At 65.9% G+C, this 26258-nt stretch overlaps 9 protein-coding genes across 9 annotated transcripts; 4 read left to right on the top strand and 5 right to left on the bottom strand.

The window, feature by feature from the left end:
* Positions 1-113: 113 nt before the first annotated feature.
* AMSG_07199 (uncharacterized protein) lies at positions 114-2771 on the top strand (the record flags this gene model as incomplete). The annotated part of the gene is made up of 2 exons (XM_013901191.1): positions 114-383; positions 574-2771. 2 exons carry the CDS (start codon positions 114-116, stop codon positions 2743-2745), a joined length of 2442 nt encoding a protein of 813 aa, XP_013756645.1. The 3' UTR covers positions 2746-2771.
* A 25-nt stretch (positions 2772-2796) lies between these two features.
* On the top strand, positions 2797-3888 carry AMSG_07198 (cortactin). Its single transcript, XM_013901190.1, has 3 exons — positions 2797-2918; positions 3177-3192; positions 3351-3888. The coding sequence occupies exons 1-3, from the start codon at positions 2850-2852 to the stop codon at positions 3818-3820; spliced, it is 555 nt and encodes a 184-aa protein (XP_013756644.1). The 5' UTR covers positions 2797-2849; the 3' UTR covers positions 3821-3888.
* On the bottom strand, positions 3836-5625 carry AMSG_07197 (serine protease 27; the record flags this gene model as incomplete). Its single annotated transcript, XM_013901189.1, has 2 exons — positions 3836-3943; positions 3982-5625. The coding sequence occupies 2 exons, from the start codon at positions 5623-5625 to the stop codon at positions 3836-3838; spliced, it is 1752 nt and encodes a 583-aa protein (XP_013756643.1).
* A 667-nt stretch (positions 5626-6292) lies between these two features.
* On the bottom strand, positions 6293-8843 carry AMSG_07195 (uncharacterized protein). The gene has a single exon (XM_013901188.1). It carries the CDS (start codon positions 8805-8807, stop codon positions 7485-7487), a length of 1323 nt encoding a protein of 440 aa, XP_013756642.1. The 5' UTR covers positions 8808-8843; the 3' UTR covers positions 6293-7484.
* Positions 8844-9007: 164 nt separating this feature from the next.
* On the top strand, positions 9008-15304 carry AMSG_07194 (uncharacterized protein; the record flags this gene model as incomplete). The annotated part of the gene is made up of 1 exon (XM_013901187.1): positions 9008-15304. The coding sequence occupies one exon, from the start codon at positions 9008-9010 to the stop codon at positions 15302-15304; it is 6297 nt and encodes a 2098-aa protein (XP_013756641.1).
* Positions 15305-15324: 20 nt separating this feature from the next.
* Positions 15325-21353, bottom strand: AMSG_07193 (uncharacterized protein; the record flags this gene model as incomplete). Its single annotated transcript, XM_013901186.1, has 3 exons — positions 15325-16180; positions 16279-17157; positions 17232-21353. The coding sequence occupies 3 exons, from the start codon at positions 21351-21353 to the stop codon at positions 15347-15349; spliced, it is 5835 nt and encodes a 1944-aa protein (XP_013756640.1). The 3' UTR covers positions 15325-15346.
* Positions 21354-21395: 42 nt separating this feature from the next.
* On the top strand, positions 21396-22796 carry AMSG_07192 (uncharacterized protein; the record flags this gene model as incomplete). The annotated part of the gene is made up of 2 exons (XM_013901185.1): positions 21396-21414; positions 21908-22796. The coding sequence occupies 2 exons, from the start codon at positions 21396-21398 to the stop codon at positions 22648-22650; spliced, it is 762 nt and encodes a 253-aa protein (XP_013756639.1). The 3' UTR covers positions 22651-22796.
* AMSG_07191 (uncharacterized protein) lies at positions 22707-24867 on the bottom strand (the record flags this gene model as incomplete). Its single annotated transcript, XM_013901184.1, has 2 exons — positions 22707-22722; positions 22754-24867. The coding sequence occupies 2 exons, from the start codon at positions 24865-24867 to the stop codon at positions 22707-22709; spliced, it is 2130 nt and encodes a 709-aa protein (XP_013756638.1).
* Positions 24868-25212: 345 nt separating this feature from the next.
* On the bottom strand, positions 25213-26103 carry AMSG_07190 (palmitoyltransferase ERF2; the record flags this gene model as incomplete). The annotated part of the gene is made up of 1 exon (XM_013901183.1): positions 25213-26103. One exon carries the CDS (start codon positions 26101-26103, stop codon positions 25213-25215), a length of 891 nt encoding a protein of 296 aa, XP_013756637.1.
* Between the last annotated feature and the right edge of the window lie 155 nt (positions 26104-26258).

Genomic DNA, 26258 nt, shown 5'->3' with positions numbered 1-26258 from the left:
GGCGGAGGGGCGGAGGGGTGGGGGGCCGGGCGGGCGGGCGGGCGGGCGACGGCCAGGCTGCGGACATGGGAACGGGTACGGACACACACACCTCTCGTGCGGGCCGACTTGGCATGGCAGGGAAGCGGCGGCGTGCAAGTGCGAAAGCAGTGCAGGCAGAGCAGAGTGCTTCTGTGCTGAGTAAGGATGCGGTGGACAAGGTGCTGCTCTCGGGAAGGTCGCTTGTGGTTGATGATGAGAGCAATACCGCCCCTGTGGTCGTCCAGGTGGCCGCCGTCTACAAGTTCGCCCCCACTGCAGAGTACGGCACCGTCGTCGGCGCTGTCATGCCTCCGGCCGCTCCTTACGCATACGACATTGTCCTCTCGGATGGATCACATATGGTACGGTGGTGGTGGTGCTTGGAGGGGGGCACCGTGAGGTGGGTGGGTGGGTTGGTGGGGGAGGGCGGGCTGAAAACTGGCGCGAAAACTGGCGCGCTTTCATGACGGCTGGAAAGGGGGGGGGGGATGGGGGAGCATGCGGGTAGACTCACGCATGCGGGAGGTGGGGGGGTGGGGGCTGGATGTGCAGACCAAGGTGGTGCTGGCACCTGTGCTTGGGAAGCTGGTGGAGAGCGGCAAGTTGGTGCGCGGGGCCGTTGTCGAGGTCACCGAGCTCCGGGTGCGGTACGATGAGACGAGGGTCGGCGGCCCGGGCTTCCTCGTTCTACATGGACTCAACCTGCGGGTCTCACCGCTGTCGGACGAGTGGCCGGTGGGCGAGATCTTGGTGAATCCTCTCGTGCCACTGGTGTACTCGAGCAAGGCGAGCGAGGCCGAGCAGGCCTTTGCTCCGCTGACGCAGGTCCGCTCCACATATCTCAACTTGGATGACGACCACTCGCTCCCGCCTGGACCAGAGTGGCAGGCGAGTGGGGCGCTGGACATGAGCGCAGACGAGGTGGCAGCGTTCGAGGCCGAGATTGCGGCGACGCCGCTGCCGTCGCTCGCCGAGGCTGTCACCAGCTTCAAGTCGAACAAGGTCGGCAGCTCTCCGCTGCTGGGCAAGGTGACAGGCAAGCAAGTGCTTCAGTACTACGGTGGGCCGAGCTCGTCGGCGCGGGTCCCGTTCAAGTTCTCATTTGTGCTTGAGGACCTGACGTATCGGATCGAGGCTGTGGTGTGGCAGGAGGCGTGCCGTGAGTTGTACGCCGACCTTGCTGTCGGCGACCTTGTGGTGGTCACCGGGTACCGGTCGAAAAAGTCGTACAACTACCGTGATCTGTGGGAGCTCTCGCTCAACATCACCCACCCAGCGGCGTCTGTGCGGCGGATTCCACCGGGTGCGGCACCGTCGCTTGCGCTCCCGCGGCCGGTCCTGGACTACATCCCGCTCCGTGCACTGCTGCACGTGCCCGACGGCGTGCGGGTCGACATTGCCGGCATTGTGGTCTACGTGTCGTCGCCCAGGTCTGCTGCCCGCCACGGGTCGGCACCGTCGCGATCGCTCTTCCGCTACGTCGAACTGTCCGAGGGCGAGGCCCAGCTGGTGACGCTCAAGATGTACCGCGCCGGCGCCGAGGAGCTGTTTGACAGCATCGCACAGGGTGACGCGCTGCTGGCGACCTCGGTGGTGGTCAGCTCGGTCATACCGTCGTCGGACGATGGGCGGCTGCTGGTTCCGTACGGCACCTCGTTCTCGCAGTACTACTCGGACGGCATCGGCTCGCAGACCATTCCGTACTCGATTTCGCGGTACCCAGGGCTGGCGAGGCTGTTTGCGCTCGAGCGCGGGTTGCGGGCCAACATGATGGCCGAGCTCTCGCTCGGCTGCAATCCCGTCGTCCCGCATCTCCCCTCATACTCGATGTTCCAGCGGCTGGTGCCCGAGGCCCAGGCGGTGCCGCTGCAGGTACTCGTCTCCAGCGCCCTGCCGACGCTGCCGGTCCATGAGCGGACTACGGTGGTGCTACAGGGCCGGGTGGCGCGAATCCGGATTCGCAACCCGAGCATGGTTGACATGCCGTCGCTCGCCGAGCTCGCCGCGCCCAAGTCGCGGCGCAAGACATTGCGCAAGTCGGCGTCGGCGTCGGTGTCGCGGCGTGGCACAAGCGACGACGACGACGATGCCGCCGCCGAGAGCGTTGGCGTCCAGATCGTGCTCGACGCCGAGGCGTTTGACGCCGGCCTGCCACACCAGGCCTCATCAGTCCATGTCAACTCGCCGAACTTGCCGCACATGCCGTACGTCGAGCTCACTGTTGTTGACCTCAACCGGTCTGCACTCATTGATGTTGCGATCGTGCCGCGCGTCTCGAGCGAGGCCAAGCTTGTCGATGGCGACGGCTTTGACGTCAAGCTCCTTGCTGCCGCCCTCGCCTTTATGCCGCGTTCCATCCACCTCCCGCAGCTCCCACCCGCCGACGACGAGAGCGATGTTGCCAGTGCGCTCGCCCACTTTGCCGACAGCGTCCGCGACAACGCGTACGCCTTTCGGGTCGAGGCCCACTCGCGCGGGCCTTGGTCGCGCGACGGCCGCTTTGTTGAGGCACACCTCGTCTCGATGTACGATCTGGCCCAGCTGGACAAGCCGGCCAAGGTTGTGAGCAAGCGCAAGAAGGAGAGCAAGAAGGCGAGCAAGAAGGCGAGCAAGAAGGAGAGCAAGAAGGAGAAGAGCAAGCGGAAGCGGAAGAAGAACAAGTCCAAGAAGAAGGTCAAGAATAAGGGGAATTCGACTCGGCGGGCGTCCACCCGTGATGCGTAGTGCCGTGTAAATGATGCCTAACTGCGCGCCGTTCCCGGGCGGGGCGAGGTGGCGGGGCGGGGTACTGCGGTGGCTTTCGAGCCACCTGACTCTCGCCAACTCACATGTCTGTCTACATCCGCGATACCAAGCACGAGCACGGCAAGGCGACCAAGGGCTTTACCCTGGACTCTGTATGTAGAAGAAAAGGGAGTGTGTGTGTGTGGGTGGGGGGGGTGTGCGGTGTGTGTGTGGAGGGGTGGGGTGGAAGTCCCGCCAGTTCTGAGGAAGACCAGACAGACGGTGGCGCCTTGTTTGGGGGTGGAGTGGGGGGAAGGAAGCGGGGGGGAAGGGGGGACACTTACATGTGTGGTACATATAAATATGTATATATATATACATATATGTGTGTGTGTTGTATGCGTGCATGTGTGGCGTGGCGGTGAGGATAGGACGGGAGTGATGATGGTAGGTGTGGCGGCCGAGGAGCCGGGGACGGGGAACGGGTGGGGGGCGGGGGACAGGGGAGGGGAGGGGACGATGGGACAGCAAAGGCGATAGCTGGGAGCGGAGACGGACTAACAGGCATGAGATGATTCTGGATGATGGTGGTGGGGGGAGGGCAGACTGGGAGACCGATCCGGATTACGTCAACGACATCTCGGAGAAGGACCAGCGGTGGGGCTCCAAGGCGACAGGCCTGATGCGCGGCGCGGTGGAGGATGTCAAGGACATCCACGCCCTGCGCGAGAAGGCCAAGGCCCAGGACACTGTTGCCGCCGAGGCCGACTACGTCCAGCGCGGCAAGTTCTCGCGCGGGTACGGCGGTGACAATGGGGTCGAGGGCGCCGATGCGTCGACCACCGCCGAGCCGCGGACGGCGCCCGCCGCCGCACCGGCCAAGGCCGCACCGGGCCCGCCGGCTACCAAGGAGACCTGCACAGCCGTCTACGACTACGAGGCCACCGACGACACCGAGCTCTCTTTCAACGAGGGCGATGTCATTACCGTCCTTGAGAAGATCGATGACGGCTGGTGGTCCGGCGAGCTCAACGGCAACGTCGGCGTCTTCCCGGCCAACTACGTAGAGCAGTGATCAACGGTGGGGGTGCTACTCGCAGAGCCTACCCACGACAGCCGCATAAACTCGGGCATCCGCGTCGACGATGAGGTCGACCGAGCCAAAGTCGAGGACGTTTCCGACGACCCCGACGACGAGCTCTGCGGAACGTCTGTGGCAGACACAGATACGAGGACGGGTCCTGCCGAGAACGGCCGCATCCGCCGCTTGATCTGCCGCCTCCCCCGCCGCCTTTTCCGCCGCCGCAGGTCAGAGGCGTCCGGCGTTGTTCGCCCCAAGATCCGCGTCGTCCGCCACAGCCAGAGCCCGAGCAGCCCGGCGAGGAGCCCACCAGCGAGTGCAGCACCGACAATTGCAGCGATGGCAGCCGGGCTGAGCTCGGCGGCGCTTCCCTGACTCCGCCGCATCTGCAGTGTGCACGCCGATGCCGCACACACAACTTGGATCCCGGCGCCGCCAAACGAGGCCAACTTGCCGTCGACGCCAACTAACTCAACCGCGTCGATGTCGCCAACCGCCTCGCCGGTGGCAGCGCCCACAACCGTGCCGACTCCATCCACAGACACGTTGGCAGCGGTGGCAGACGGATCGTCAAACTCGATGCGAAGTGTGCCGGCGAGCGCGAGGCCGCGAGGCCCGGCCCGCAGCGGCGCCTGTGCCGGATCGCGGCTCGGCCGCGCCATCCGCACCAGCAGACGCGACTGTGCCGAGACCGCCAGCCCGCCGGCAAGCACACTGCCGACAGAGCCAATGTCCAGCGAGCTGTTGAATCGTAGCGCGAGCACGCCGCCGGTCGCGAGCGGACCATCAACGACGAGGCGACCAGACTCGCCGACCACCAGCACGCTGTTGTTGGGCGCGACGCTGGCCAGCGCGACGCCAGCGAGCGGAACGAATGCAGAGCCTGCAAGCACAACAATCCGGGTCGCGTTGGCTGGCGCCACCGCTTCCAGCGCCGGGCCGAGCGCCTCGCCGGAGAGCGCGAGCTCGGTCGTCTGGCCACGGGCGCCCGGATGCGCGACAAGCGCCTCGGGCACAACGCTCCGGATCCAGGCCACCACCGCGTCAATCCGCACATACACGCCCTTGCGGCCCTCGCTCCCACAGACAACCGAGCCGAACGACGCGACGCCGGCAACGAGCCAGGCTGTTGGCTCGCCACGAACCGGAACAAGCATCGGCCCACCCGAGTCGCCGGCGCACGAGGTCATCTCGCTCCTGCTGGGTGCCGAGGCGCAGATGTGCTGGCTGGCGTTGATCACGCCGCCTTTGTACCCACATTCGGACGGCGGAGCAACCCGCACATCACCGTAGCGGGCTGTGGCTGGGAGCGAGGCGGTCGATCCCGACGGATGAGTGGCACCAAAGCCGACTAGCACCCCATCCAGCCCATTCGGCGGGCGTACAGCCGCCAGCGGAAGCGGAGATACTTTGTTGCTGTCGACCGCCTCGTCGAGGACCATGATCGCCACATCGTAGCCAGACCGGACCCGCCCATCGTACCCCGGATGGACGAGAGTCTCGACGACCGCCCGCACAACTCCCTCGCCGCCTGCGACGGCATAGCTGGTTCCGATGCGGACAGCCAGAGTAGCCACGTCTAATCCCACCAGACAATGTGCTGCAGTAATGACTTGCTGCCGACCGATGAGTCCGCCCGAGCACCGCATGACTCCGGAGCGGGTGATCCGGACCAGCGCCGCTGGCGGGACGACCACCCCGGCCAGCGCCGCTCCGCCAGCCACCACCCGCGGCCGGGCCAACCACGGGCTCTCCCCCGCAGCGGCCATTTCCAGCAGAACCAGGCCCAGCAACGCCATCCAACTCACTACACACATGGCGAACACGTGCCGAGTGGGGTTGGGGGAAGGGCCATCACGTGGGACCTGACGTGTTCAGTCGGTGGTCTCTCAAGCCACAGCAGGTAGAGGACTCGATCATGGCGAGACAGGCACACGGGTACACCCACCCATGCGCACGCACACCCACCCACCCACCTACGCATGCACAAACAAAAACAGCCCCCACCCACAGTGCGATGCACCGCCCTGATCAGACCCTCATCAATGCCAGGATCACATCTTGATGCGCCATACTCTGCCGCACTGATGTGGTTCTTCGGCTTTGGTGACATCGCTTGGACTGCCAATTAGCAGAGAGCCAGCCACCGCCACCGCCACCACCACCACCGCCATAGCCACAACCACTTCTCTCTCCCCTCTCCCCCCTCCCACCCCCCCCCCCCCCCACCCCTCTCGCCATGTTCATCTACCGCAAGGCCCCCATCATGGACCAGGCCGAGTACGACCGTGTCCGGTACCGGGTCCATACGCTGCGGAAGGTCTACGTGGTGGTGGCGACGCTCAACCTGCTGGTGGACATGGTGGTGCTGGCGGCTCTAGGCATGGCACTACGCGGCTCAGATGGCTTTGCTTGCTGCACCACATGCTCCCTCTCGGTATTCGAAAACAGTGCCAAGGCCTCGGATCTGCTCCGCCAGCCGTTTAACTCGACGTGTGTGGCATCGGCCGGCTCGGACGCCATGCGCTCGCTCGAGGCTGCTTGCCCACAGCTCAGCTGGGCTTTGCCGTGTGCTGGGCCGGAGCTCTGCTCAAAAACCGCCCTGCGCAATGCTTACAATCAGGCCGTCTCCATGCTGGTCTACGTCATTGTCGCCAAGCTGGTGACCTTGCTCATTTCCTTTGTCTCGCTCATGGCCATCACCATCAAGCCGCTCCCGCCGGGCTCCAAGCGGAAGAAGGCTTCGCGATGCGTCATCTATCTCGCCGCCCTTGCCGGCCTCATCCTCTCCATCCTCATCTTTGTGCTCGACGTGCAAGACGACTTCCAGATGCCCAAGTGCGGCAACGTGTTCAAGGGCGATGCCAAGGACGCGTGCGAGACCGCGAGCAGCACGTGCGGTCTCTCGGTCCTCGTCGTCATCTCGTCAAAGGGCGGCCTCACGTTCCCGGCTGTTGTCTCGCTCATCACCGCAATTGTCGCCGTCGTCCTCCTCCTGCTCCGCTACTTGCTCTGCCGCAAGAAGATGGCACCCATGTACAAGACCACACACAAGGCCTCCAACGCCGACGCGTACGACACCATCACTCCGCATCCAACCCCATCGGTCAAGTACCCGGGTGGCCCGCCCATCGACTCGGTTGAGCGCCGCGCCCGTACAAAGTCGCGCGCCGCGTCGCGCTCCGAGGTCGCCAAGCCAGACGCCAAGTCCAAGTCCAAGCCCAAGTCCAAGCCCAAGTCCAAGTCCAAAGCCAAGGCCAAGGCCCGCCGCAAGCCTGACACCGATCTTGTGCCACAGCGCGCGCCGCCGCCTGCTGCGGACCTGCCTCCGCAGCGCAGTGCGCCGCCGCCGGCAGCCTATGGATACTCGGACCAGCCGGTTCCCGGCCACCCGTACGCTACACCGGAATGGGCCCAGAACCTCGAACTGGTCCCGCCACCATCCAACAACGGCACCACTCCGCGCGGCCGCCAGGCCGGTGGGCCCGCCGTTCCTCACGGCGCTGACCTCGCAGCCGCCACGCACGGCCACTGGGCCTGCCTCGTTTGCACCCTCCACAACGATGTCCTGGCCGACGTCTGCTCGGCCTGCGGCACTTCGCGCCGCTGAGCCAGCTCATACGATCTTGAACAAACACCTCCGTTGCGCCGCTGCCTTTCACATTGCCGCCCGCAGCAGCTCGACCACCCGCGCATGCCCGGCCGCCTCCGCCCCAATCAGCGCCTCGCTCCGCCGTGCCCGCGGATTCACGAGTCCGGTCGCGAGCAGGAGCGCTACAATGTCGGCGTGTCCGTTCTTGGCCGCCCATCGCAGCGGGTAGTTGTCGACGGCACCAGGCTCGGCGCCGGGCGCGCCGAGTATCAGCTCCACCACTGCTGTGTGACCGGCCTTGGCTGCCCGGCACAGCGCGAGGTTGTCGCGACTGCCGGCGTCGACGCGCCCGTCGCACAGCAGGAGTGCCACCACCTCGGCATGTCCCTCATCCGCCGCCGTCAGAAACGCTTCGCTCGAATCGTGGCTAGGATCCACCCGTGGGTCGGCAAGCAGCAGCTCGACCAGAGTGACGTGTCCGGCCTCGCACGCTGCTCGCAGCGCGCCCTGCCCGCGCGCCGCAGGATCGACGCCCTCGACCGTCAGGAGCGCAGCAACAACCTCTTCCTGTCCGGAACCGGCAGCCGCAACCAGCACCCGGGACATCTCCTCGCTGGCGTCGACAAGACCGGCTGCCACCAGGCCCCGCACCACACCGGCCATTCCAGCGCCAGCCGCCTCTCGCAGCATCGCCAGCCTCCGCCGTGGCGCCAGCTCTCCCGCATGCGCCACCACCAGCTCTTCCGCCATCGCATCAAGCCTCCGTCTCACGCACCACTCGATAATCGTCTCATCTCGGATCTTGCTTCCACCGTCGAGCACAGAGCTGCTGCTGCTTCCGTCGTCGTCGTCGTCATCGTCGTCATCGTCGTCTTCGTCCTCGTTGTTTGCGTCGAACTCGTACTCGTCATCGATGTCCGGAACCGAGTCCCATTCGATCCGCTCTTCTGGCCACACCCGCACCCGCACCCGCGCACCGTCCTTCACCGGTGCTACAATCCGAGCCTTTGCCATCGCCCGCACCGCATCGGCCCAGCCTGGCGACCCGGCAAGGCCGGGCGCAAAGACCGGAGCGAGCCATGCATGCGGCCGCGGCCGCCACCGGATGTCGCCTTCAGCCTCAGCCTCGCTCCGCAGCTCGAGCTCCAGCGCCAGCCGCGCACCTTGCCACATCCCGGCCTCGGCGCATCGCTCAAAGCCGACGAGCGCATGCGCCCGGCTGGCCGAGTACGACGAGCCCAGCAGCATGGCATGCAGCCGGCGGCAGGTCCTTGCCATGGCCACCACATCAGCCGCAGCAAGGACGCCCACGCCAAACGCAACGCGGTGAACAACCTCCGCAGCCATGTCCTCAAGCCCCACCCCACCTTTCCTCGCGTCTTTCGCCATGCGTCGTCCGCTGTGCTGTCACGTGTTGTGTGCCCCCCCCCCCCCCCCCCCCTCCCCTCTCTGTCGCTCTGTTCCTTCCATTCCACGACCTTTTTCGGACAAGCCTCCCCATGAATGCCCCATTGGCCTCCTCAGACTCCGATCGCGTCACACTCCCCTCCGCCCTCACCCCCCCCCCCCCCCCCCATACCCCCCACGCCATGCACGACTCGAGCAGGCCCCCCTCGCTGACGTCTACCGTCAACGCATCCATTCTGGCCACGGCCGACATTGCGCCGCCCACCCTTGCTGGGCCTACCTCGCTTGTCCTCGCCGCTACGGGGCCGCGTGTGTCCGGTAGCACCAAGCGCCGGGTGATGGCCGACGTCCTCGCCTCGCTCGCTGTGCCGGACGTGAGCTACGTCTCCCCGCTGGCGGCCAAGGTGCCTCGGCCGCTCCCAGAGCTGCTAGACGAGAAGCCCGAACTTGCTGCACGCATCACGCCCGCTGGTCCACTTGCCGACGTCGTAGCCGCCATTGCTTCCTCGGCGCCGCACTTGGTGGCCGAGCCGCCGCGGCCGAAAAAGGTCGTGAAATCTGCCGACGACGAAGACTCCCAGCTCGCCAAGGGCAAGGGCAAGGGCAAGGGCAAGCGCCGCAAAAAAGCTCGCATCCGCAACATGGCCGAGACCCTTTGTCCGGCCCCGGCCAGCGCCCCATCCCCGCCGCCATCCGACGCGTCGGCCACCGGTGTCGCCGCGTCGCCGTCGCCGCCGCCGGCGCTCCCCGCCACGTCGCCGTCGCGCCGCAAGCGCAAGGGCAAACCGGCTCCAGCATGGCCGCCGCTTGCCAACGCCGTCCCGCCATCCGACTCGGGCTCCGGCTCCGGCTCCGGCTCCGACTCGGGCGTTGCCGCCATGGACTACGGAGGCTCGCATCACAACGGCCCGGGCCCCGATGCGCTCCTTGCCTCGGCCCCGTTTGCCAAGTTCACCCCACTCCTCGACGACCTCCTCGAGCACGAGGAGCTCGTGCGGAGCGCGCCGCACGAGCTGCATGCCCACTTTCCGGCCGTCAAAATGGCCTCATTCCGCGCCGCGCTCGCCACCCTCGCCCGCCAGCGGCTCCTCGCCCGGGCCCCACTTGACATGCTCCTCCGCCTCACCGCGCTCCTCCGTGGCGTCTTTGAGCCAGCGTCAAGCCTCGTCCTCTCGCTCGATGCCCAGTCCGCCAACGCTCCCCTCCACCCACACCTCGCGCTCGCCCTCGAGGCCCTCCTCACTGTCCTCGCCATCATGACCGCCCCCGGCATTCCGCGCCAGCTTCGCTCCGAGGACCTCATCGAAGCCGTCCTCACCTTTACGAAGACCCATCTCCGCGTCAACATCTTCCCCGCCCACGACATCTCGTACCTCCGCCCGTCGTCGGCCTCTGCTTCCGCCAACACGCTCTACACCGGTCGGAGCGACGGCGAGTCGGACGACGACGATGACGTCGACGACGACGACGATGGCGTTGGCGACCATGCGTCCGACGACAACAGCAGCGCACCTCTCGCCGCTGGTGGTGCTCGGGGCAAGGCGCCGCGCGCACGCAAGGCCGCCAAGCTCCGCACCGTCAACATGCTCACCACCAAGATCATCGACGCCTTTGCTGCCTGGCGCGCCCTTGTTCAGCTCACCACTCACTCGGACACCGTCGTACTCGGGCTCACCTCGATGATCCTCTCAACTTTCTTTGTCGAGGGCGTCGCGCCACTCCAGCTCGCCACCCTGCCGGTCATCCAGAGCATCTTTGCCCGCTACCCGCTCCACAGGCTCACCATTCTCGAGGACATTCTGACATCGCTCGACAAACTGCCGGTCTCGCGGCGCGGGCTCCGGTCGTACCGCATCGAGCATGAGATTGTGCCGTTTCTCCCGGGCTCGGCGGCAGCGGCAGGCTCGCCGCCGCGTGCCATTCAGATGGTCTCGGCCCTTGTCATGCTCCTCCTCCAGTCGTGTCCTGTACTCTCGGCCAAGGTCTCCCACGGTGACGGCGACGACGACGGCGACGACGAGAACGGGTCGGTATCCGACGACGAGGCCAACAGCGTTGCTCTTGCCGAGGGTTCAACCTACGCGCACGCGCTCGCCTCGGGCCGCGCCTTTGTCGAGCTCTTCCTCAACAAGGCCATCTCGGTCCTCGGCGGAGGCGGCCCCGGCTCACCAAACAAGCGCACCCGCAAGGCCGATCTCGCCACCGACTACAAGGCGCTCTTTGACAACTTTGTCGCTGATGTCCTTGCCGTTCTCGACCACCCCTCGTGGCCGGCCGCCGAGGCCCTTGCCCGCTTCATCTCGGTCACGCTTGCTTCGCGCTGCGCTGGCAACCGCGGCATGGTGCCCACCGCTCAGGCTGCGTTTGGCATCTCGCTCCTCGGCCGCGTCGCCGCCACCCTTGCCGCCCATGCCGCCGCCGCCATCCCCGCCGTTGTCGCCCCACACGCCGCCGCCACGTCGGCAGCCGCCGCGCCTGCTGAAGACGACCACACCAACGGCACACCTTCCATCCACGCCTCGCTTGCAAAGCTCGAGCGCTCGTCATCGTCGCTCTCCTCGGGCCTCCCTCCTGCACTGCCGTCGTCGCAGGGCGACCCGGCTCAGCTCGGCGAAGACATCTCGTGCGTCGAGTGCGCCATCGAGTACGTTGGCCAGTTCATGATTTCCTGCGACGAGTGCGCCCGCTGGTTCCACGGGAGCTGCATCGGCCTCGCCGAGGCCGACACCCCGCCTCTCTTCTTCTGCGACGCCTGCCTCATCACCGCGCTCGCAGACGAGCTTGCCGCCTCTGCTCTCGCCCGAGAGGCCAAGCGGCTCCAGTCGCGGCTCCGCTTGGTCCGCCTCGGCGGCGGAGACGCCAGTGCCGTTGCCGGCCTCCAGGCCAAGCTCACCGCCCTCGGCGCCACCACCATCCCCCCGCCACGCGACCTCGCCCAGCACGTCCTCCTCGCCAACGCGCTCGCCATCCAGGCTGCGTCGGCGCCGGCCGCAAAGTTTGCGCGTCTCTACTACCTCGCCCAGTGGGAGGCGAGCTCGGAGCTCCCGCCGATGCTCAAGACCGTGTACCATGAGCTCGCCGCCATCGACGTCTCCACTGCCGACTTTCGCCCCGCAAACATGCGCTCGCGCAAGTCACTGCTCTCGGCACTCCGCCCTTCGGCTCCTGGCGGGCTCCGCCGCTCGCAGTCGGACGCCGGCGCCGAGTCGGTGCTCGCCGGCGCCGCGCGCGCCTCGCTTGATCCGGCCTCGCCCACCCTGCTTGTTCCCTCGCTGCTCGGGACCCAGCAGCTGGCGATCAGCCTCGCGCTCAACCGCCCGCTCGCCCGCTCGCTCCCGCCCCTTCTCTCGGCGCTTGTTCTTGCGCTGCAGGACTCGTCAACCTCGCTTCGCACCCAGGCGCTTCGTGCCGTCGCCGCCGTCGTCAAGACCGCCTGGTCCCATTTTGAAGTGCCACAAGTCCGCTCCGCCGTCCTCGGCCGCATGCTCGACGAGTCGGCTCGCGTCCGCGAGACCGCGCTCGACCTCCTTGGCGAGGCGCTGATGCAGGTGCTCGACGCGCGCGCTGACCCGCTTCGCCGGTCCCGCAAGACTGGCATGTACATTGTCGACTCGGACGACGAGCGCGCCGCTGACGATGAGGTTTCAGGCCTCGCCTCTGCATTGCCCTCGCTCGACGCGCTGCTCTCGGCCATGGCCTCGCGCGTCCTTGATACCGCCGTCTCGGTCCGCGTTCGCGCCATGAAAGTCCTCGGCCAGTTTGTGGCCAAGTCGCCGCGCCATGCCTCGGTCCCCTGGGTCCTCAAGCGCCTCGCCTCGCGCATCCACGACGAGGAGGAGTCGGTCCAGGACAAGACAAAGGCTCTCTTCCGCTCGCTCTGGCTCGATGACAACTCACCGCTCCCGCTCCGCGCCCGCATCGGCCAGATCCTGGCCCTCGTCGCCATCCTCTCCGACGATGACGCTTCCGCAAACGACAACACCGACACCGAGACCTCGTCGGTTCTTCTCGCCGCCTCCTCGGCCCAGTGGTTCATCGACCTCATGGCTGAGCTGGTCGGCGCCCCGCCGTCCCCGCCAGCCCGCGGCCTTGTTTCCCAGCTCGTCGACGAGATCCTTGCCCACGACCTCTCCGGCTTTTCACCCAAGGTCCGCGCCGCGCCGCTAGTTGTCCGCATGCGCGCTCTCTTTCTCATCGCCCAGGGCTCGCCAGCCGCCGCCGCTCCGCACGCCGCCCAGCTCGCGCCGTACCTCCGGGTTGCTGCCTCGGGCGCCTCGACGGAGGCTCTCGCTACCCTCGCCCTCGCCGCCGAGATCCTCGCCCTCGCCCTCCCGGTCATGCCACGCCCGGCGGCCTCGTTCGCTTCGCTCGCCGAGACCGAGCTCACTGCTGCGCTCTTCCAAAAGCCCGCCGACGTCATTCCGGGCGTGGCCAAGGCACTCGCCGCCCTCACAACTCACGTCACCCGCTCCGCGGCCCGGCTCCGCGACGCCGTCCTCGGCAAGTTCTACGCCTTTGCCTCGCAGTGCGCCGGCCTCCCGCTCCACCAGCTTACCGAGAAGGCGCGCCGCAACCTCCAACGCGCCCTCTTTTGCATGGGCCTCCTCGTCCGCCACTACGACTTTGATGCCACTCTGGCGTCCGCCCCGCTCGCATCCTCGCCATCCTCGGTCTTTGCCCCTGCTCGACCCGACGAGGACGCCTCACCGGTCACCGCCGTCTACGAGCTCATGCTCCAGTTTACGAGCCATCCTGACGCCAACGTCCTTCTCCGCGCCCTTCAAGCTGCCGGCAACGTCTGGATCCGCAAGCCGTCGCTGCTGGAAAAGACCTCGCGCGCAGGCGCGCTCGCCAAGTGGCTTGCACCGTCGACGCCGCATCGGATCCACTCGACCATCCTCCGCTGCTTTGCCCAGCTTCTCGCGGCCGAGGAGCAGGAGCGCTCGTCCTCGCACCTCGTCGCTTCCACCAACGCTGCCGCCGTGACCGGCAAGGCGCTCTCGCTCAAGGCTGCCGCGCTCGCCAAGCGCGGGACGACCGCCAAGCGGGCGTGGATGGGAGGCCTGACCATGGACGACGAGTCCGACACCGAGCTCGCCTACATCTCGGCCTCGTCGGGCGTACTGCAGACTCACTTTGACGCCGTGCTTGCGCTTGTCGCCTCGCCGGTGGCCCAGGTCCGCGCCGCCGTCCTCCAGGTCCTCGGCCTCCTTCTTCGTCAAGGCCTTGTCCACCCCATCATCGCTGTTCCGCCGCTCATGGCCGTCGCCTGCGCCCGTGCCTCGTCCGCAACCCTCGCCGACATGGCCTTCCGCCTCCTTGCCCACATCGCCGATAAGGACTCGGACATGATCCACTCGCGCCTCATGGACGGCGTCCGTCTCGCCTTTGACCAGGGCGCAGCTGGCCCGGCACTGGCCGCCGCCGCTCCAGTCCTTGCTTCGGCGCCCTGTGACGGCGCCGTCACCCTTCCAGGCCCCTTCTTTGTCCGCCTGTACCAGCTTGTCGCTTCCTCACGCCCACGCCGCTGCGCTTGGCTCGGTGCCCTTGTCCGCACCTTTGAACCGTCGCGCGCTCAGCCGCCGCCGTTTGACTACCTCGTCTTTATCGCCGGCCTCCTTGCCCATCTGCCCTACCGCAAGGAGGACGCTGTGCTCTACGTCGTCTACGAGGTCAACCGCCTAGTCGCATCGGCCGGCGGACTCATCGAGGGCGCACTTGAGGCTTTTGTCGACGGCAACCCAGAGGTAAGCCCGGTACTCTCTTGCCGCGACGCCATCAACGCATCCTCCGCCCTTATCCTCCTTCTCCGCCTCAAGCGCGGGCTCAAGATCTTCTACGGCCTCACCGAGGCCAAGTGCGAGGGTTACACCCCGTCGCGCCTCACCATCGACCGCTCGGCCTCGCCCACCGCCTCCGCATTTACACTGCCATCGTTTGGCGATCCCGAGATGCCCGACGACACTGCCATCGCCGCCAACCCACACGCCGCGAGCGCGCTCCACCTCCTCCGCGCCGCCATCGAGGCCGACGAGGTCTCGGTCAACCCGCTCATCACCTCGCGCCGCAAGCGCTCACGCGCGTCCACCGGCCACAGCAACAACGATGACGATGCCTCGCCCACCAAGCGTGCGCGTGGCTTGAAGTCGACTCGCCGCAAGCCGCTTACAGCCTCTCGCAAGCGCCGCCGCCGTCGCACTGCTGCCGCTGCTCTCGACCTCGACCTCGATGCCTCGGCCTGTAGCGGCGACGACAGCGACTCGGCCGGCGCCTCGGGCGCCGCCACTCGCCGTGCCTCCAAGCGGCGCAAGACCCGCTCTGCCGCCGCCCTTCGTGCCGTTGCCGCACAGCTCGAGGCCGACGACGATCCGCTCGTCACTTCGCAGGCGAGCCAGGCCCGCAACGACTCAGAGTCGGACTTTGAGCCCGACTCGGCCGCTGCCTCGGACGACGACGAAGAGTACGAGTACGACGAGTAAATGAATTAGCACTCGCTCCCTTGCAGGGTTAGGATGATGTGTTTACTCTGGAGTGCTCGAGTGCTCGGAGGACGAGTTCTCGGACAACGCATGGGCGGGGTGATGCGAAGGCGCAGGCGCAACAGACACCGCCGTCACACCCGGAAACATCTCGAGCTCAACGCCGTCGGCCGAGTTTGAGCCGCCGTCGAGTGCAGGCGCCGTCGAGACGACCCTGCTGGCGCCGATCGGCGCTGCCCTCTGACCATCGGTGTTGCCGGCAGCCACCGCGCCCACAAACATCTCGTCGTCGAGTGTTGTGTGGCTGGTGACGACCAGGCCTGGAGCGCGGAGGACGGCGCGGGCGGCAGCGGCGGCCTCGAGTGCAAACCAGCGCTCTGCCCTCAACGACGGATTGTTGATGAGGGTGACGGCGAGTGCCCACCGGAGCCGGGCTCGCCGCGCCGTCGGCGAGAGCCGCGGCTTGGGAGGCGACGGAAAGCCCGAGTCCGGGTCGTCGATCCGCAGCCGGTACGGTACAATGTCGGCGCCGTCGCGCGCCCGCCCGTACAGCAGCGACTGGATGAAGATCTGCGAGGCGACGACCACCACAGGGTTGTTGTGGACGTGATCGAGGAGGAGCATCGCCACGTAGGCGTGGAAGCCTGGGTCGGCGTGCTCGCGGGTCTTGTTGACCACCGGGTAGTCCATTCGCAAAAAGGTAAAGACGAGCGCGCCGAGCGCGCCCGAGAACCGCACAATCGTGAGCGAGACGCCGTTGACAATGTTGAGAAAGGTATAGACGAGCTCATAGAGCGACCACCACCGTGGGTTCGGGAGGAGGAACGGGTGGTCGCTCGAGACCACGTACCTGGCAATGATAAACTTTTGCACAAGCTTCATGAGCAGATTGAGCGTGAGGAGCGAGAGCACGAGCGGGAGGATCCGCGACGCGCCGTACGCCCGTGTTGGCCGGAAAAAGACGAGGAAAAGACAATCCACAGAATGAGGAAGGTTGTCGCGTAGCCGGCAAGTGTGTGCACCGTCTGCATGCCGATGTACGCCGGCGCGCGGAGCGCCTTGTACTTGCTCTGCTTGTACAATACCTTGTCCACCAGCCCGCGCCGGAGCCGAAACACGTTCTTGCGGTAGTTGACAAGGAGCAGATACCACATGACGCCCACAAAGATGAGCGTGCCTACCACCGCCACCGCACCGGCGTCGAGAAGCGCTTTGCGGAGCTCGGTGAAGACCGGCGACGAGACTAGGCCCACCAAGTAGTGCGAGAGTGACGACGATGCCGAGAGCGCCACCTTGAGATCGCCTGCAGACGTATCGAGCCCAGACGCCGCAGCCGTAGCCTGCAGTGCCTGCTGCTGCCGCTCCAAGAGAAGCTCGACCTTGAGCAGCTGTTGGAACGCAAGATCGGCGTAGTACCGGACCCAGAGGACTGCGACAACCGCGCCGAGCGTCATGATTGCCACAAAAAAGCCCGCCACAAACGCGGCAATGACGAGCCGCTGCGGGTAGACAAAGTCAGCCTTGGTCTCAAACGGCTCAAACGGGTTGCCGCTTCCATCGTCGAGCGGGCCGGGGTCGATCTTGTCGGCCAGCACACTCGGGAGCTTGTCAGCGAGCGCAATCCGCCACCGCCGAATCCGCGACCCGGCAGCCTCCCGCAGCTTGTCCTCCCAGTACTGATTCGCATGGGTCGGCGAGAGCAGCCGCTTGACGGTCTCGAAGGCGAGAACCTCGCGCTTTTCCACAAACGTGGCCGCGCCACGGAAGGTGCCGACGAGAACCACCACGAACCAGACTAGCACCGCGAGCAGCGCCACAATCGTCACCACGTTGAGCGTGACCTCGAACGCGTCCTTGGGCGACGATGGCGCCACCGCGTTGGCCAGAAAAACAACGAGAAGGCCAGAAAGGCGAGTCCGAGAATGACCGCACCCACAATGGCGTACCGCGAGTTGCCCATGATGTTGCCATACAGCATCGGCAGCATGAGGATGAGGACAACAAAGACAAATGCTCGGAACGATGAGAGCCGCTCCGCGTCAGGAACCAGGACGTTGGTGACCAGGAACGGCGCCGACGCCACAGACTCAATGCCGCGCCCGCGGAAAATGAGCCGGTACGCGCCGGTTGCACCCGAAGTGAACCGCAGGTCCGAGAACCGCGCCACGCCATTGGCGTCGCTCACCGCCGTTCCGCGGCTCCAGAGCAGCTCCGGCCGCGACACATCCTGCGCGGTGATGGTCGTCCCGGAGAGACTTCCGTCTGTGGTCGACGACTGGACGACAACGGCCTCGATGGCGACGCCGGGGAGCGGGACGTTCTTGGCGTCGCCGAGGTCGCCAGTCACCCGAACAACCGGCTGTTGCATTGTCGACACGCCTTGGTCACCCTCGGACGTGATGAGAACCGTGTCGGACCGCCCGTTGAGGGTCCGCGTCGGAATGAGCGGCTTGGCGAGGCCAGTCGGCTGCTGGAGCAATGTCACTTTCTTGACATTGTTGGTGACAAGAAACGGCCGCGACGGCAGCGAGGCGACGAGGCCGTCGGTGGTGGTGATGACGAGGGTAAAGAGACCGGGCTCGGCAGACTCGACCGTGAGCGAGAGGTCGGCAATGCCGTTGGTATCGGTGGCGTTGGAAACGCGCGACGCGTCGAGTCGGTTGCGTCCGATCTGGTCGAGCCGGATGGCCTTGGCCACGCTCGTAGTTCCGCGGATGAGCCGCGCCTGGACAACCACTCCGCCAAGCACTGCGCCGCTCTTGATCGACGCCCGCACCGAGATGCGAAAGAGGCCGCCAACTGGAACAACCAGTGGCGGTTGGCGCACCAGCCGGAGCGACGAGACCCGCGACGTCAGCTCGATCGGCTCGAGCACAACCGATGGCGCACCGGGGAACGAGACCGCGAGCTCGTACCGCCCGGCGGCGCCGCGCTCGAACTTGGTATCGACCACAAACTTGGATCGAGCCTGGAACGGCCACAGCGACTGGGAAATCCGCGCCGATGCCGCCAGCGACGTGTTGCTGCCGTCGGCGTTGGTCACTACAGGGCCGGACACCACCGAGACCGTGGCATACGTTACATCCGGCACCACACCCGAGGCCGTGGTGAGCGAGAGGGTGATCGGCTTTGCAAACGGAACGCCAAGCGAGGCGACCGACGACGGCTGCTGCACAATGGCAATGGTGACAGTATCGAGAACTCGGACCGTGTTGGGCGTCCCCACGTCGTGAATCGGCCCACCATCGATGCCGGCGCCACCGTCGGAAAAGTACCGCAGACGGAGCGTCGCTGGCGTTTTGAGCGGAGAGCCGTCGGCGCCGACCGCGTACCACACCCCGATGTCTTCAAAAGTAGCAAGGCCGGTGGCGTCGGAAGGCAGAGAAAACATCGAGGCAACCTTGGCTTCCTCTCCAGACGCTACGGTCACCCGTCCGACAAATGCCTCGTCCGACTGTTCAAAGTAGCTGTAGGTCGTCGGATCCTGAGCGACGGCAATGAGCGCGCGCGCGCCGACCACAGGGTCACCGGCAGCGTCGAGGAGGCGGACCTGCGGCTGGGTGGTAAACGGAACAAAGAACGGCATGACGTCGGCGTTGGCACTGTCGAGCGCCGTGGCATCAAAGTACACTGCTGGCGTGACAATGGTGATGTTGGCTACCACCCGCGGAACGTTGACCTTGACCAGCCCGGTGAGGAGCTTGCCGCCGGCGTAGAAAAAGACGTCGACCGGGCCGACAACGTTGGGCAAAAACGTCGGCGCGCCAAACGCGCACACGCCCGAGGCGTTGGTGAAGCCTGCGACGGCCGATGAGACCACGCCCGTCAGCGGCACTTCACCGAGGAGCGAGAGAAAGGTGACGTCGACCGAGGTGTACGGCAGAACGTTGAGCTGGACGTAAGAGTTGGGGACGAGTGCGTTGGCGTCGTCGCGGACGATAACCGAGAGATCGGCTTGGACCGAAGAAAGATAGGTCGAAATCGGGTTGTAAAGCACAGCCTCGAAGAGGTTCGAGGCAACCGGCGAGGACCGGCCGGCGTTGGCACTCCCGCCGGGCGCGAGTGAGATCTGGTAGGTGAACGAGCCAGTGTACCCATTGACACCAAAGAGGTATGGAAAGGCAGTCGCGCGCCACGGCTCGTCCACAAGCGTTGTGTTGTAGTAGTCGACCTGGGCGGTGGCGGGAATAAGCTCATATGTGCTGACAAACGTCGCCGAGTTAACGAGCCGGACCGCGGTCTGGAAGAAGATGCCCGAGGGAATGAGTGGGTTGGAGAAGAGAATGGACGGAGTGAGCGGAATCGGATCCATGAACGCATTGAGGAGCGTGAGCGAGACGTTGAGGACGTCGGTGGGAAGAATGAGCGCTGGCGGCGGGGTGACGGTCTCGATCCAAGTCGCCACTGGCGCGACGTACTGATCACTCGCCGGGACAAAGGAGACGTTGAGCGAGGTGCGGACGCCATCGACGTCGACAACAAAGGTGAGATGGGTCGGCGGGAACGGAATGGGGTCGACGCCGTACGTCGAGTCAAAGTCGACGGCGGTGACGGTAAGCAGGTCAAAGAAGGCGAGCCCGTTGGCGAGTGAAGGCTGAGCGTGCGACTGGCCGCGTGCGCGCGGGTTGGGGATGAGCTTGGGCGTCTTGCCGGGAACCGGCCGGCCATTGGCGTCCGAGATGGCGACAACCGGAAAGTTGACCTCCTCGTACGGGACTGAAATGGGGAGGACCGGAAAGTATGAGACCGAGACTGTGGCAACAGTCGTCGTCACCGTAATGTCCTGGCTCACTTCTGAGCCGAGTCCGTCGACGACAAAGACGAGGGTGTAGACGCCGGCGGGGCCGTCGATGCCAAAGCCGAGATTGGCAAAGGTGACAAAGCCGTCGGCGTCAGTCTTGCCCGAAATGGGGTTGGTCAGCTGCTTGCGGTCTTCGAGCGGATTGACGTACTGCAGAAACTCGGGCTCGGGCACGCCGTCGCGGCGGGCGATGAGCGCAAAGGCTGTTCGTCCGGCGAGGCCGGCCCCGGCGGCGTTGGTCACCCTCAGCCGCGGCTGGACCGCCAGTGGCTGGCCCTCAACAACGGTTGCCGACGGCTGCTCGACAATGGTGATGGCATCGGCGTCGGTGAACACAATCGGCGGGCGGAAGGCGTCGGCAAAGAGGTCGAGGGCGGCGCCGTCGCAGATAAAAGTGAGATAGGCGACCGGATGCGAGGCAGCCACGACGGTGAGGGCTTCAAAGGCGGCGGCGCCGGTGGCGTTGGTTGTCGCCACGTTGTTCTCGAGGAGAATAACCTTGTCCGACTGCGGGAGCGGGAGGTAGACGACCTTGTCGGCACGGGTTGGGTGGTACTCGTCGACGGGAATAACAATCGAGCCGTCGATCGAGCGCGAGACAAGCCGTACAATGCGGCCGGCGAGCGGATTGCCCTCGGCGTCGTACGGAGTGACATAGAACGGAATCGACGCCGAGTCGCCGATAAACACGCCAGTAAAGTCGCTGAGCGAGGCGAGCGGCGGGACAGTAAAGTCGAGATAAGCGACCGGCGAGGTGACAGTGACTTCGACCGAGGTCGAGAACGGCCCGCTGACAAAGGTCACGTTGTACTTGCCTGGCTGCGTGCCGGGCGCAAAGCGGGTGGCGTCAAAGACGGCCACGCCGTTGGCATCGGTGGTGGCGGTGCCGTCGAGCAGGGCATCACAGAGATACGCGTACTGCTGCACCAGCAGCGTGGCCGCCAGCGGATTGCATCGGACTGTCCCCGCCACAAGTGGAGGGACACTAAACGACGCAATCGATGCCGTGATGACCGCGTCTTTGACGCCGAACCCGCGCTTGTTGGCGATGCGAAACTTGGCAAAGGGCTCGCTTGGCCTCGCTCCGGCCGATCCATCACCGGTGGCCACCACAGCAGCCTCCAGCTCACGCCTTGGAAGAAGCACCGTCTCAAGCGTCGCCGGAATGTTACGGCCGTATAGCGGGAGCGGGTTGCGGAAAAAGGCGCCAAAGATGAGGAAGGAGACAACCGCAAACAGCATGGTCATAGTGAGGGCGGAGAGGAGGCGTGACCGGACCCCGTCTCGAACATGCTCCAGAAACACAGGCGTCTGCCTGACAGAGCAGCGCTCCTCGTATTTGGATTGAGTCATATCCCCGCCCGTCTTTGTAGAGGTGAGAGTGAGAGCGAGTGGACGAGTGGAGTGGAGTGGTGCTTGGCGTCGACGGGGGTAGGGGGGTAGGGGGAGGGGGAGGGGGGAGGGGGGGGAAGCCCGTCGTGCAAGGATGGCACTTTTTTGTGGTGATAGCATTCTCTCCGCTGTCTCTGGCAAGCCAAGCCAAGCCGTATTTGGCAGTGGCCGTGACAGTGGCGCATGTCAGGTCATGTCATGCCACACCATGTCATGTTATCCTGTTCTGTCGTGTTGTGGTTCGGAAGCCGGCGACGGAGAGGCGAGGCGACGAGGTGACGGCGGCAGACAAGGAGTATGCAGGCAGGTTCTCTGGGAGTGGAGCCACTCCTTCTCTCACTCCCCCTCCTCCCCTCCCCACCCACTTCACGGTTCCATGTCTATGGCCAGTCTCCCACCGCTACCACCAGAAACGCTGGTGTACGGCCTGGGTGTGGCCCGGGGAACGACGCTGGTGGCCTACGCCTCGCGGTTTGTGGGCACCTTGCGGAGCGAGCTGCCGCGGGTGCTGGAGACGGCAGCGCCCGAGGACGGAGGTTTAGGCGAGGGCGAGCCAGTGGTGTATGCGCTGCAGGCAGAGGTATATATGCACCTGCTCCGCTGTACAGACTCATCGCTGGTGGCGCTGCTGGTGGCGCATCCGTCGCTGCCACGGCGGCTGGCTGCGGCAGCACTGCGGAGGATCGCCGGCCGCGCGGCGGATGTTCTGGCGGCGGCGGGCGTTGCCGGCGGCTCGCTGCTGCCAATGGAGCTGGATGCACCGCTGGCCAAGACGATGACCGAGGTGACGGCGCGACTCGCGGCGCTCCCGATGCATGTCTTTCGTGCTCTGCCGCCATCGTCGGCGACGGGCGAGGAGCCGGTTTACGATCTGGCCCCGGCACTGCTGGCGCGGAGCCGCAGCGAGCCGCCGTTTGTACTCGTCATTGAGCCCGCGATGGACAACGACGAGTCGTTTCTGCGGCTGCTGTGGCGGACCGACGCCGCCCGCAAGCGGTTCAAGCCGCCATCGTTTGCCCGCCGCCATCCTTACGTCATTGTCGGCCTCTTTGCCTTGGTCATTGTTTTTGGTCTGCTCATCTATGTCTTTGTCCTCGCGCCGCGGTACGGCTTCTCGCTCCTAGGCGATAAGTCGAAAGACCACTCTGTGTGACACTGGTCCACTGCGCTACGGAACTGCGCCACCCACCATCATCCGCCGCATGAGCATCAGCTGGATCCGTGCCTGAGGGTCACTGGCTACCACTCGACTCCACCGCTCTTCGAGCCCAACCGCCGTCTCCTGCGCGGCCGTCTGCCACTTGTCCGCCAGTCGCGTCACTGAGCTCTTCTCAGTGGAGACTACCGCCTGCAGGTAGTGCCACAGCAGGGCTAGGTGGTAAGGGCGCGGCTCGGTGCCCGGCCAAAGCTCGCATCGGAGCGTGACCGTGATGGCGTGGACTAGCCGCGGGAACGGCGTCCCATCCTCGGGTTGGGCGCTTGTGCTTCCGCATGCAAACTGATCCTGTACGAGCCTATTGAGCAACACCAGCGCCAGCTGTGGCAGTTCGCGGATGAGCGTTTGCAGCGCACGACTCTTTGCCGCGTCGTGCGGCAGGGCGACATACGCGCGGCTAGCAGCGTCGGCCGCGTCAAACTCGCGGAAATCGCTGTGCGCCCTGCCGCAGGCCAGCGCCTGCTGGGCGATGGCGCAGACGTGGCGCACGTCGCAAACGTCGGCCTGCGAACCCGCAGCAGCCACTGCGGCCGCCACCATCGCCGCAATGTTTCCCCGCAGCCCCTCGTCGTCGCCCTGCATGCTTGCGCAAAGACTGCACGACTCGACTCGCAACAGCGTGTTGCTGACTTCAGTGGTATGGACCACGCTGCCGTCGGCGACATACTGCACCGCACACACGCCGACGAGTGCCGCGCTGCCATGGTGCCCGTCAGCGCCACCACGCGCGATCGTGTCGAGCGCCTCGCGCACAACCTTAAAGTTCTCCGGTTGCCACACAAACTGGAGCGTGTTCGCTTCGCATGAGAGAGTGATCCGCCGCAGGACTTCGCCACACATGCGCACGACTGCTGCCGGTGCCGACTCGGGGAACCCAGACTGGCCGGCTGTCACCGCGTGCTCAGTGACCGACGCAGCGCGTCCGCTCGGCAACGAGGCGTCGGCAGTGCTCACCACCGACATCAGCATCTCCCATAGCGAACGCGGAGGCCAGAGCCGGCATCGGTCAAACAAGTACGCGAGTGAGAGAATACCGGTCAGTGGATCGCGGTCCTTGTTGATGGTAATCTCCATCGACATTTCCAGCTGCCGCGAGATGAGCGACGGCTTCTTGCGCGACGGCCGCGCTTGGGGCGCCGGCCGCGGTTGGTTCGGAGGCAGCGGGTGCGGTGAGAGGGCCAGCGCGAGCGGCGGGGATTGAGGGGACCTTGACGGCTGTAAAGCCGACGCCAGCGCACCGCCGCCTTTGATCGGAGTGATCTCGTTGCTCGGCTCGGCAGCGGCGGCGCGGGCCAATCGCGTGCGCGCCTGTAGCGCCACATGGTGCTTCCTGCTCTCGGCCTGTGCCGCCAGGATGTTACGGCGAAGGCTGTTGCCAAGCAGCGAGTCCGGGCGTGTGACCAGCGGTGTGCTCTCGGCTTGCGGCCTCGGCATCGAGTTGGAGAGCGACGGGCTTGACCGCCCAGCGCGCCGCGAGCTCAGCGCCTGCGGCGGCTTGGCCGGCATCCTCGAACGGGCTTGCCTGATCTTGTTCTTGAGCACCAATGCTGCGGTGTCTGTGGCCTGCGTTCGGCCCACCATAACCGGCACCGGCTGCGGTAGAGGTGACGGCTGCTGTGACGAGGCCGAGGGCGTGAGATGGCGCATGGGAGCTTGCTGCAGCTCTTGCTCGCCAGCGGTGTCTGTGGCCTGCGTTTGGCCCACCATAACCGGCACCGGCTGCGGCAGAGGTGACGGCTGCTGTGACGAGGCTGAGAGCGTGTGATGGCGCTTGGGAGCTTGCTGCAGATCTTGCTCGCCAGCCAACTCCTCGTTAGGACCACCAGCCCCAGGCGACGGCGTCGCCGATCCTGCAAAGAACTCGAACGCGTCTTCGCCGCCAAGCACGTCGATGGCCGAAATGACTCGCCGACTGGGGGCGACTGCAGGTTGAGCAGGCTGCGGCTGTCCGGCCTGTGCGCGCTTGCGCTTGCGGATACGGCACCGGCCACGGGAGATGGACGAGGTGATATCGATAACATCTTCATCGCCGATCACCACCACTGGCCGTGGTCGTGCTACATCTGGCCCATGTCGCCGACCACGGGACTTCTGCGAGCGCTCGGGGTAGCTCAGGTCGATGTCGTCTTCGGTCAGGTCGATGACCGTAGCCATGGGGGGAAGAGGGTGGTGGGAGTGGTGGGGAGAGGTGTGGGCTATGTGTTGTGGGGGTGGTTGTGCGGGGGCTGGTGGCGGTGGGTGTGTCTCGCTTTGGCGGTGGTCGTGGCGTGGTCGGCGTCGCGAGTCGCATTCACTTTCGAATCTACCGAGCCAACTGTCAGAGTGCGGGCATGGGCAGACGGCGATGATGGGCAGAGGGCGGGGATGGGTAGAGAGCGATGATGGGCAGAGGGCGGGGATGGGTAGAGAGCGATGATGGGCAGAGGGCGGGGATGGGCAGATAGCAATCATGGGCGATGATGGGTAGTGGGCAGAAGGCGATGGACGGCGGACAGTGGGCTACGGCCGCAGGTCGATAAGACGCGGCGGGCAGGGCTCGGTGAAAAAGGTCCAGAGATTGGCGATGACGCCGCGAGAGTAGATGGCTCGGACTGCATCACCACTCCCGTTGAGAGACTCCTTGGTGAGGACGTTGCGGGAGACGAGGCGGAGGTATGCGCCGCCCATGGCGAGCAGGTAGCCAGCGAGGTAGATGGAGGTCGTCGAGGCAGTAAAGATGAAGAGCCGCAGTGCCCATACATCCACCGCTGAGGAACGGAGGCCGACCGTCTTGAGGTGCGCCATGGCGAATGCGAGGCAGACGCAGGTGAGGAGGACACAGAGGACGCCGGCAATGAGATGGAGCGCCACAAACGAGCGATGGTTGCGCCGCCCGATGCAGTTGGCCACAAAGATGCAATGGTGGTCGAACCGGAGCACGCACACGTTGCAAGTCCGGCAGTGCGACGATCGCGGCGGTCTTAAGATGCCGCATGTGGTACACAGCTTGTCTCCCACGCCTTCCTCCGCCTCACCGCTCACCAGCGCAACACCAGCTTCGCCACCGGCAGCAGTGCGTACAGGGAGCTCGCGATGGGACCCAGGAAGCCACCGGCGGTAGTCGGGCTCGTCCACTGCCGCCCGCGGCGGGAGCCAGCCCGGATCCGACCATGCCGCCCCGATGAGCGCCGCCAGCGACGCCGCCGCGAGGACGATAACCGCTAGCTGCGTCGCCACTGCACCCGCAGGTGCCAGGGCCAGTGTCTGGCTCGGAATGACGCCAAAGACTGCGATGGCCGGGCCCACCACGATCAGCGTCGCAATGGCCAGCGGAGCGTACGCCGTCGACGGCGAGGTCAAGCACGGCGGCGCGCCTACAGCCTCCGTCACCGCCGGACACACCACCGCCATGTTGCCCTGCCACCCCCCGTCCCCAACTCGCATTCGGAACATTCCGCCTGACGGACGATTGCTGGTGGAGGGTGGGGAGGGGTGGGGAGGGGTTGGGTGGTTGACAGGCAGCGGGTGGCGGGCGGGTGGCGGGCGGGTGGCGGGCGGGTGGATAG

Source organism: Thecamonas trahens, assembly GCF_000142905.1.
Source record: "Thecamonas trahens ATCC 50062 unplaced genomic scaffold supercont1.31, whole genome shotgun sequence".
In the NCBI taxonomy this organism is placed as follows: Eukaryota; order Apusomonadida; family Apusomonadidae; genus Thecamonas; species Thecamonas trahens.
Note: the sequence above shows the minus strand (reverse complement) of the source record. Positions and strands in the feature narration are given on the sequence as shown.

Excerpts from the sequence above, each read along its gene's own strand:
- AMSG_07198 (XM_013901190.1), top strand. The coding sequence starts at position 2,850 with ATGTCTGTCTACATCCGCGATACCAAGCACGAGCACGGCAAGGCGACC.
- AMSG_07195 (XM_013901188.1), bottom strand. The coding sequence starts at position 8,807 with ATGGCGAAAGACGCGAGGAAAGGTGGGGTGGGGCTTGAGGACATGGCT.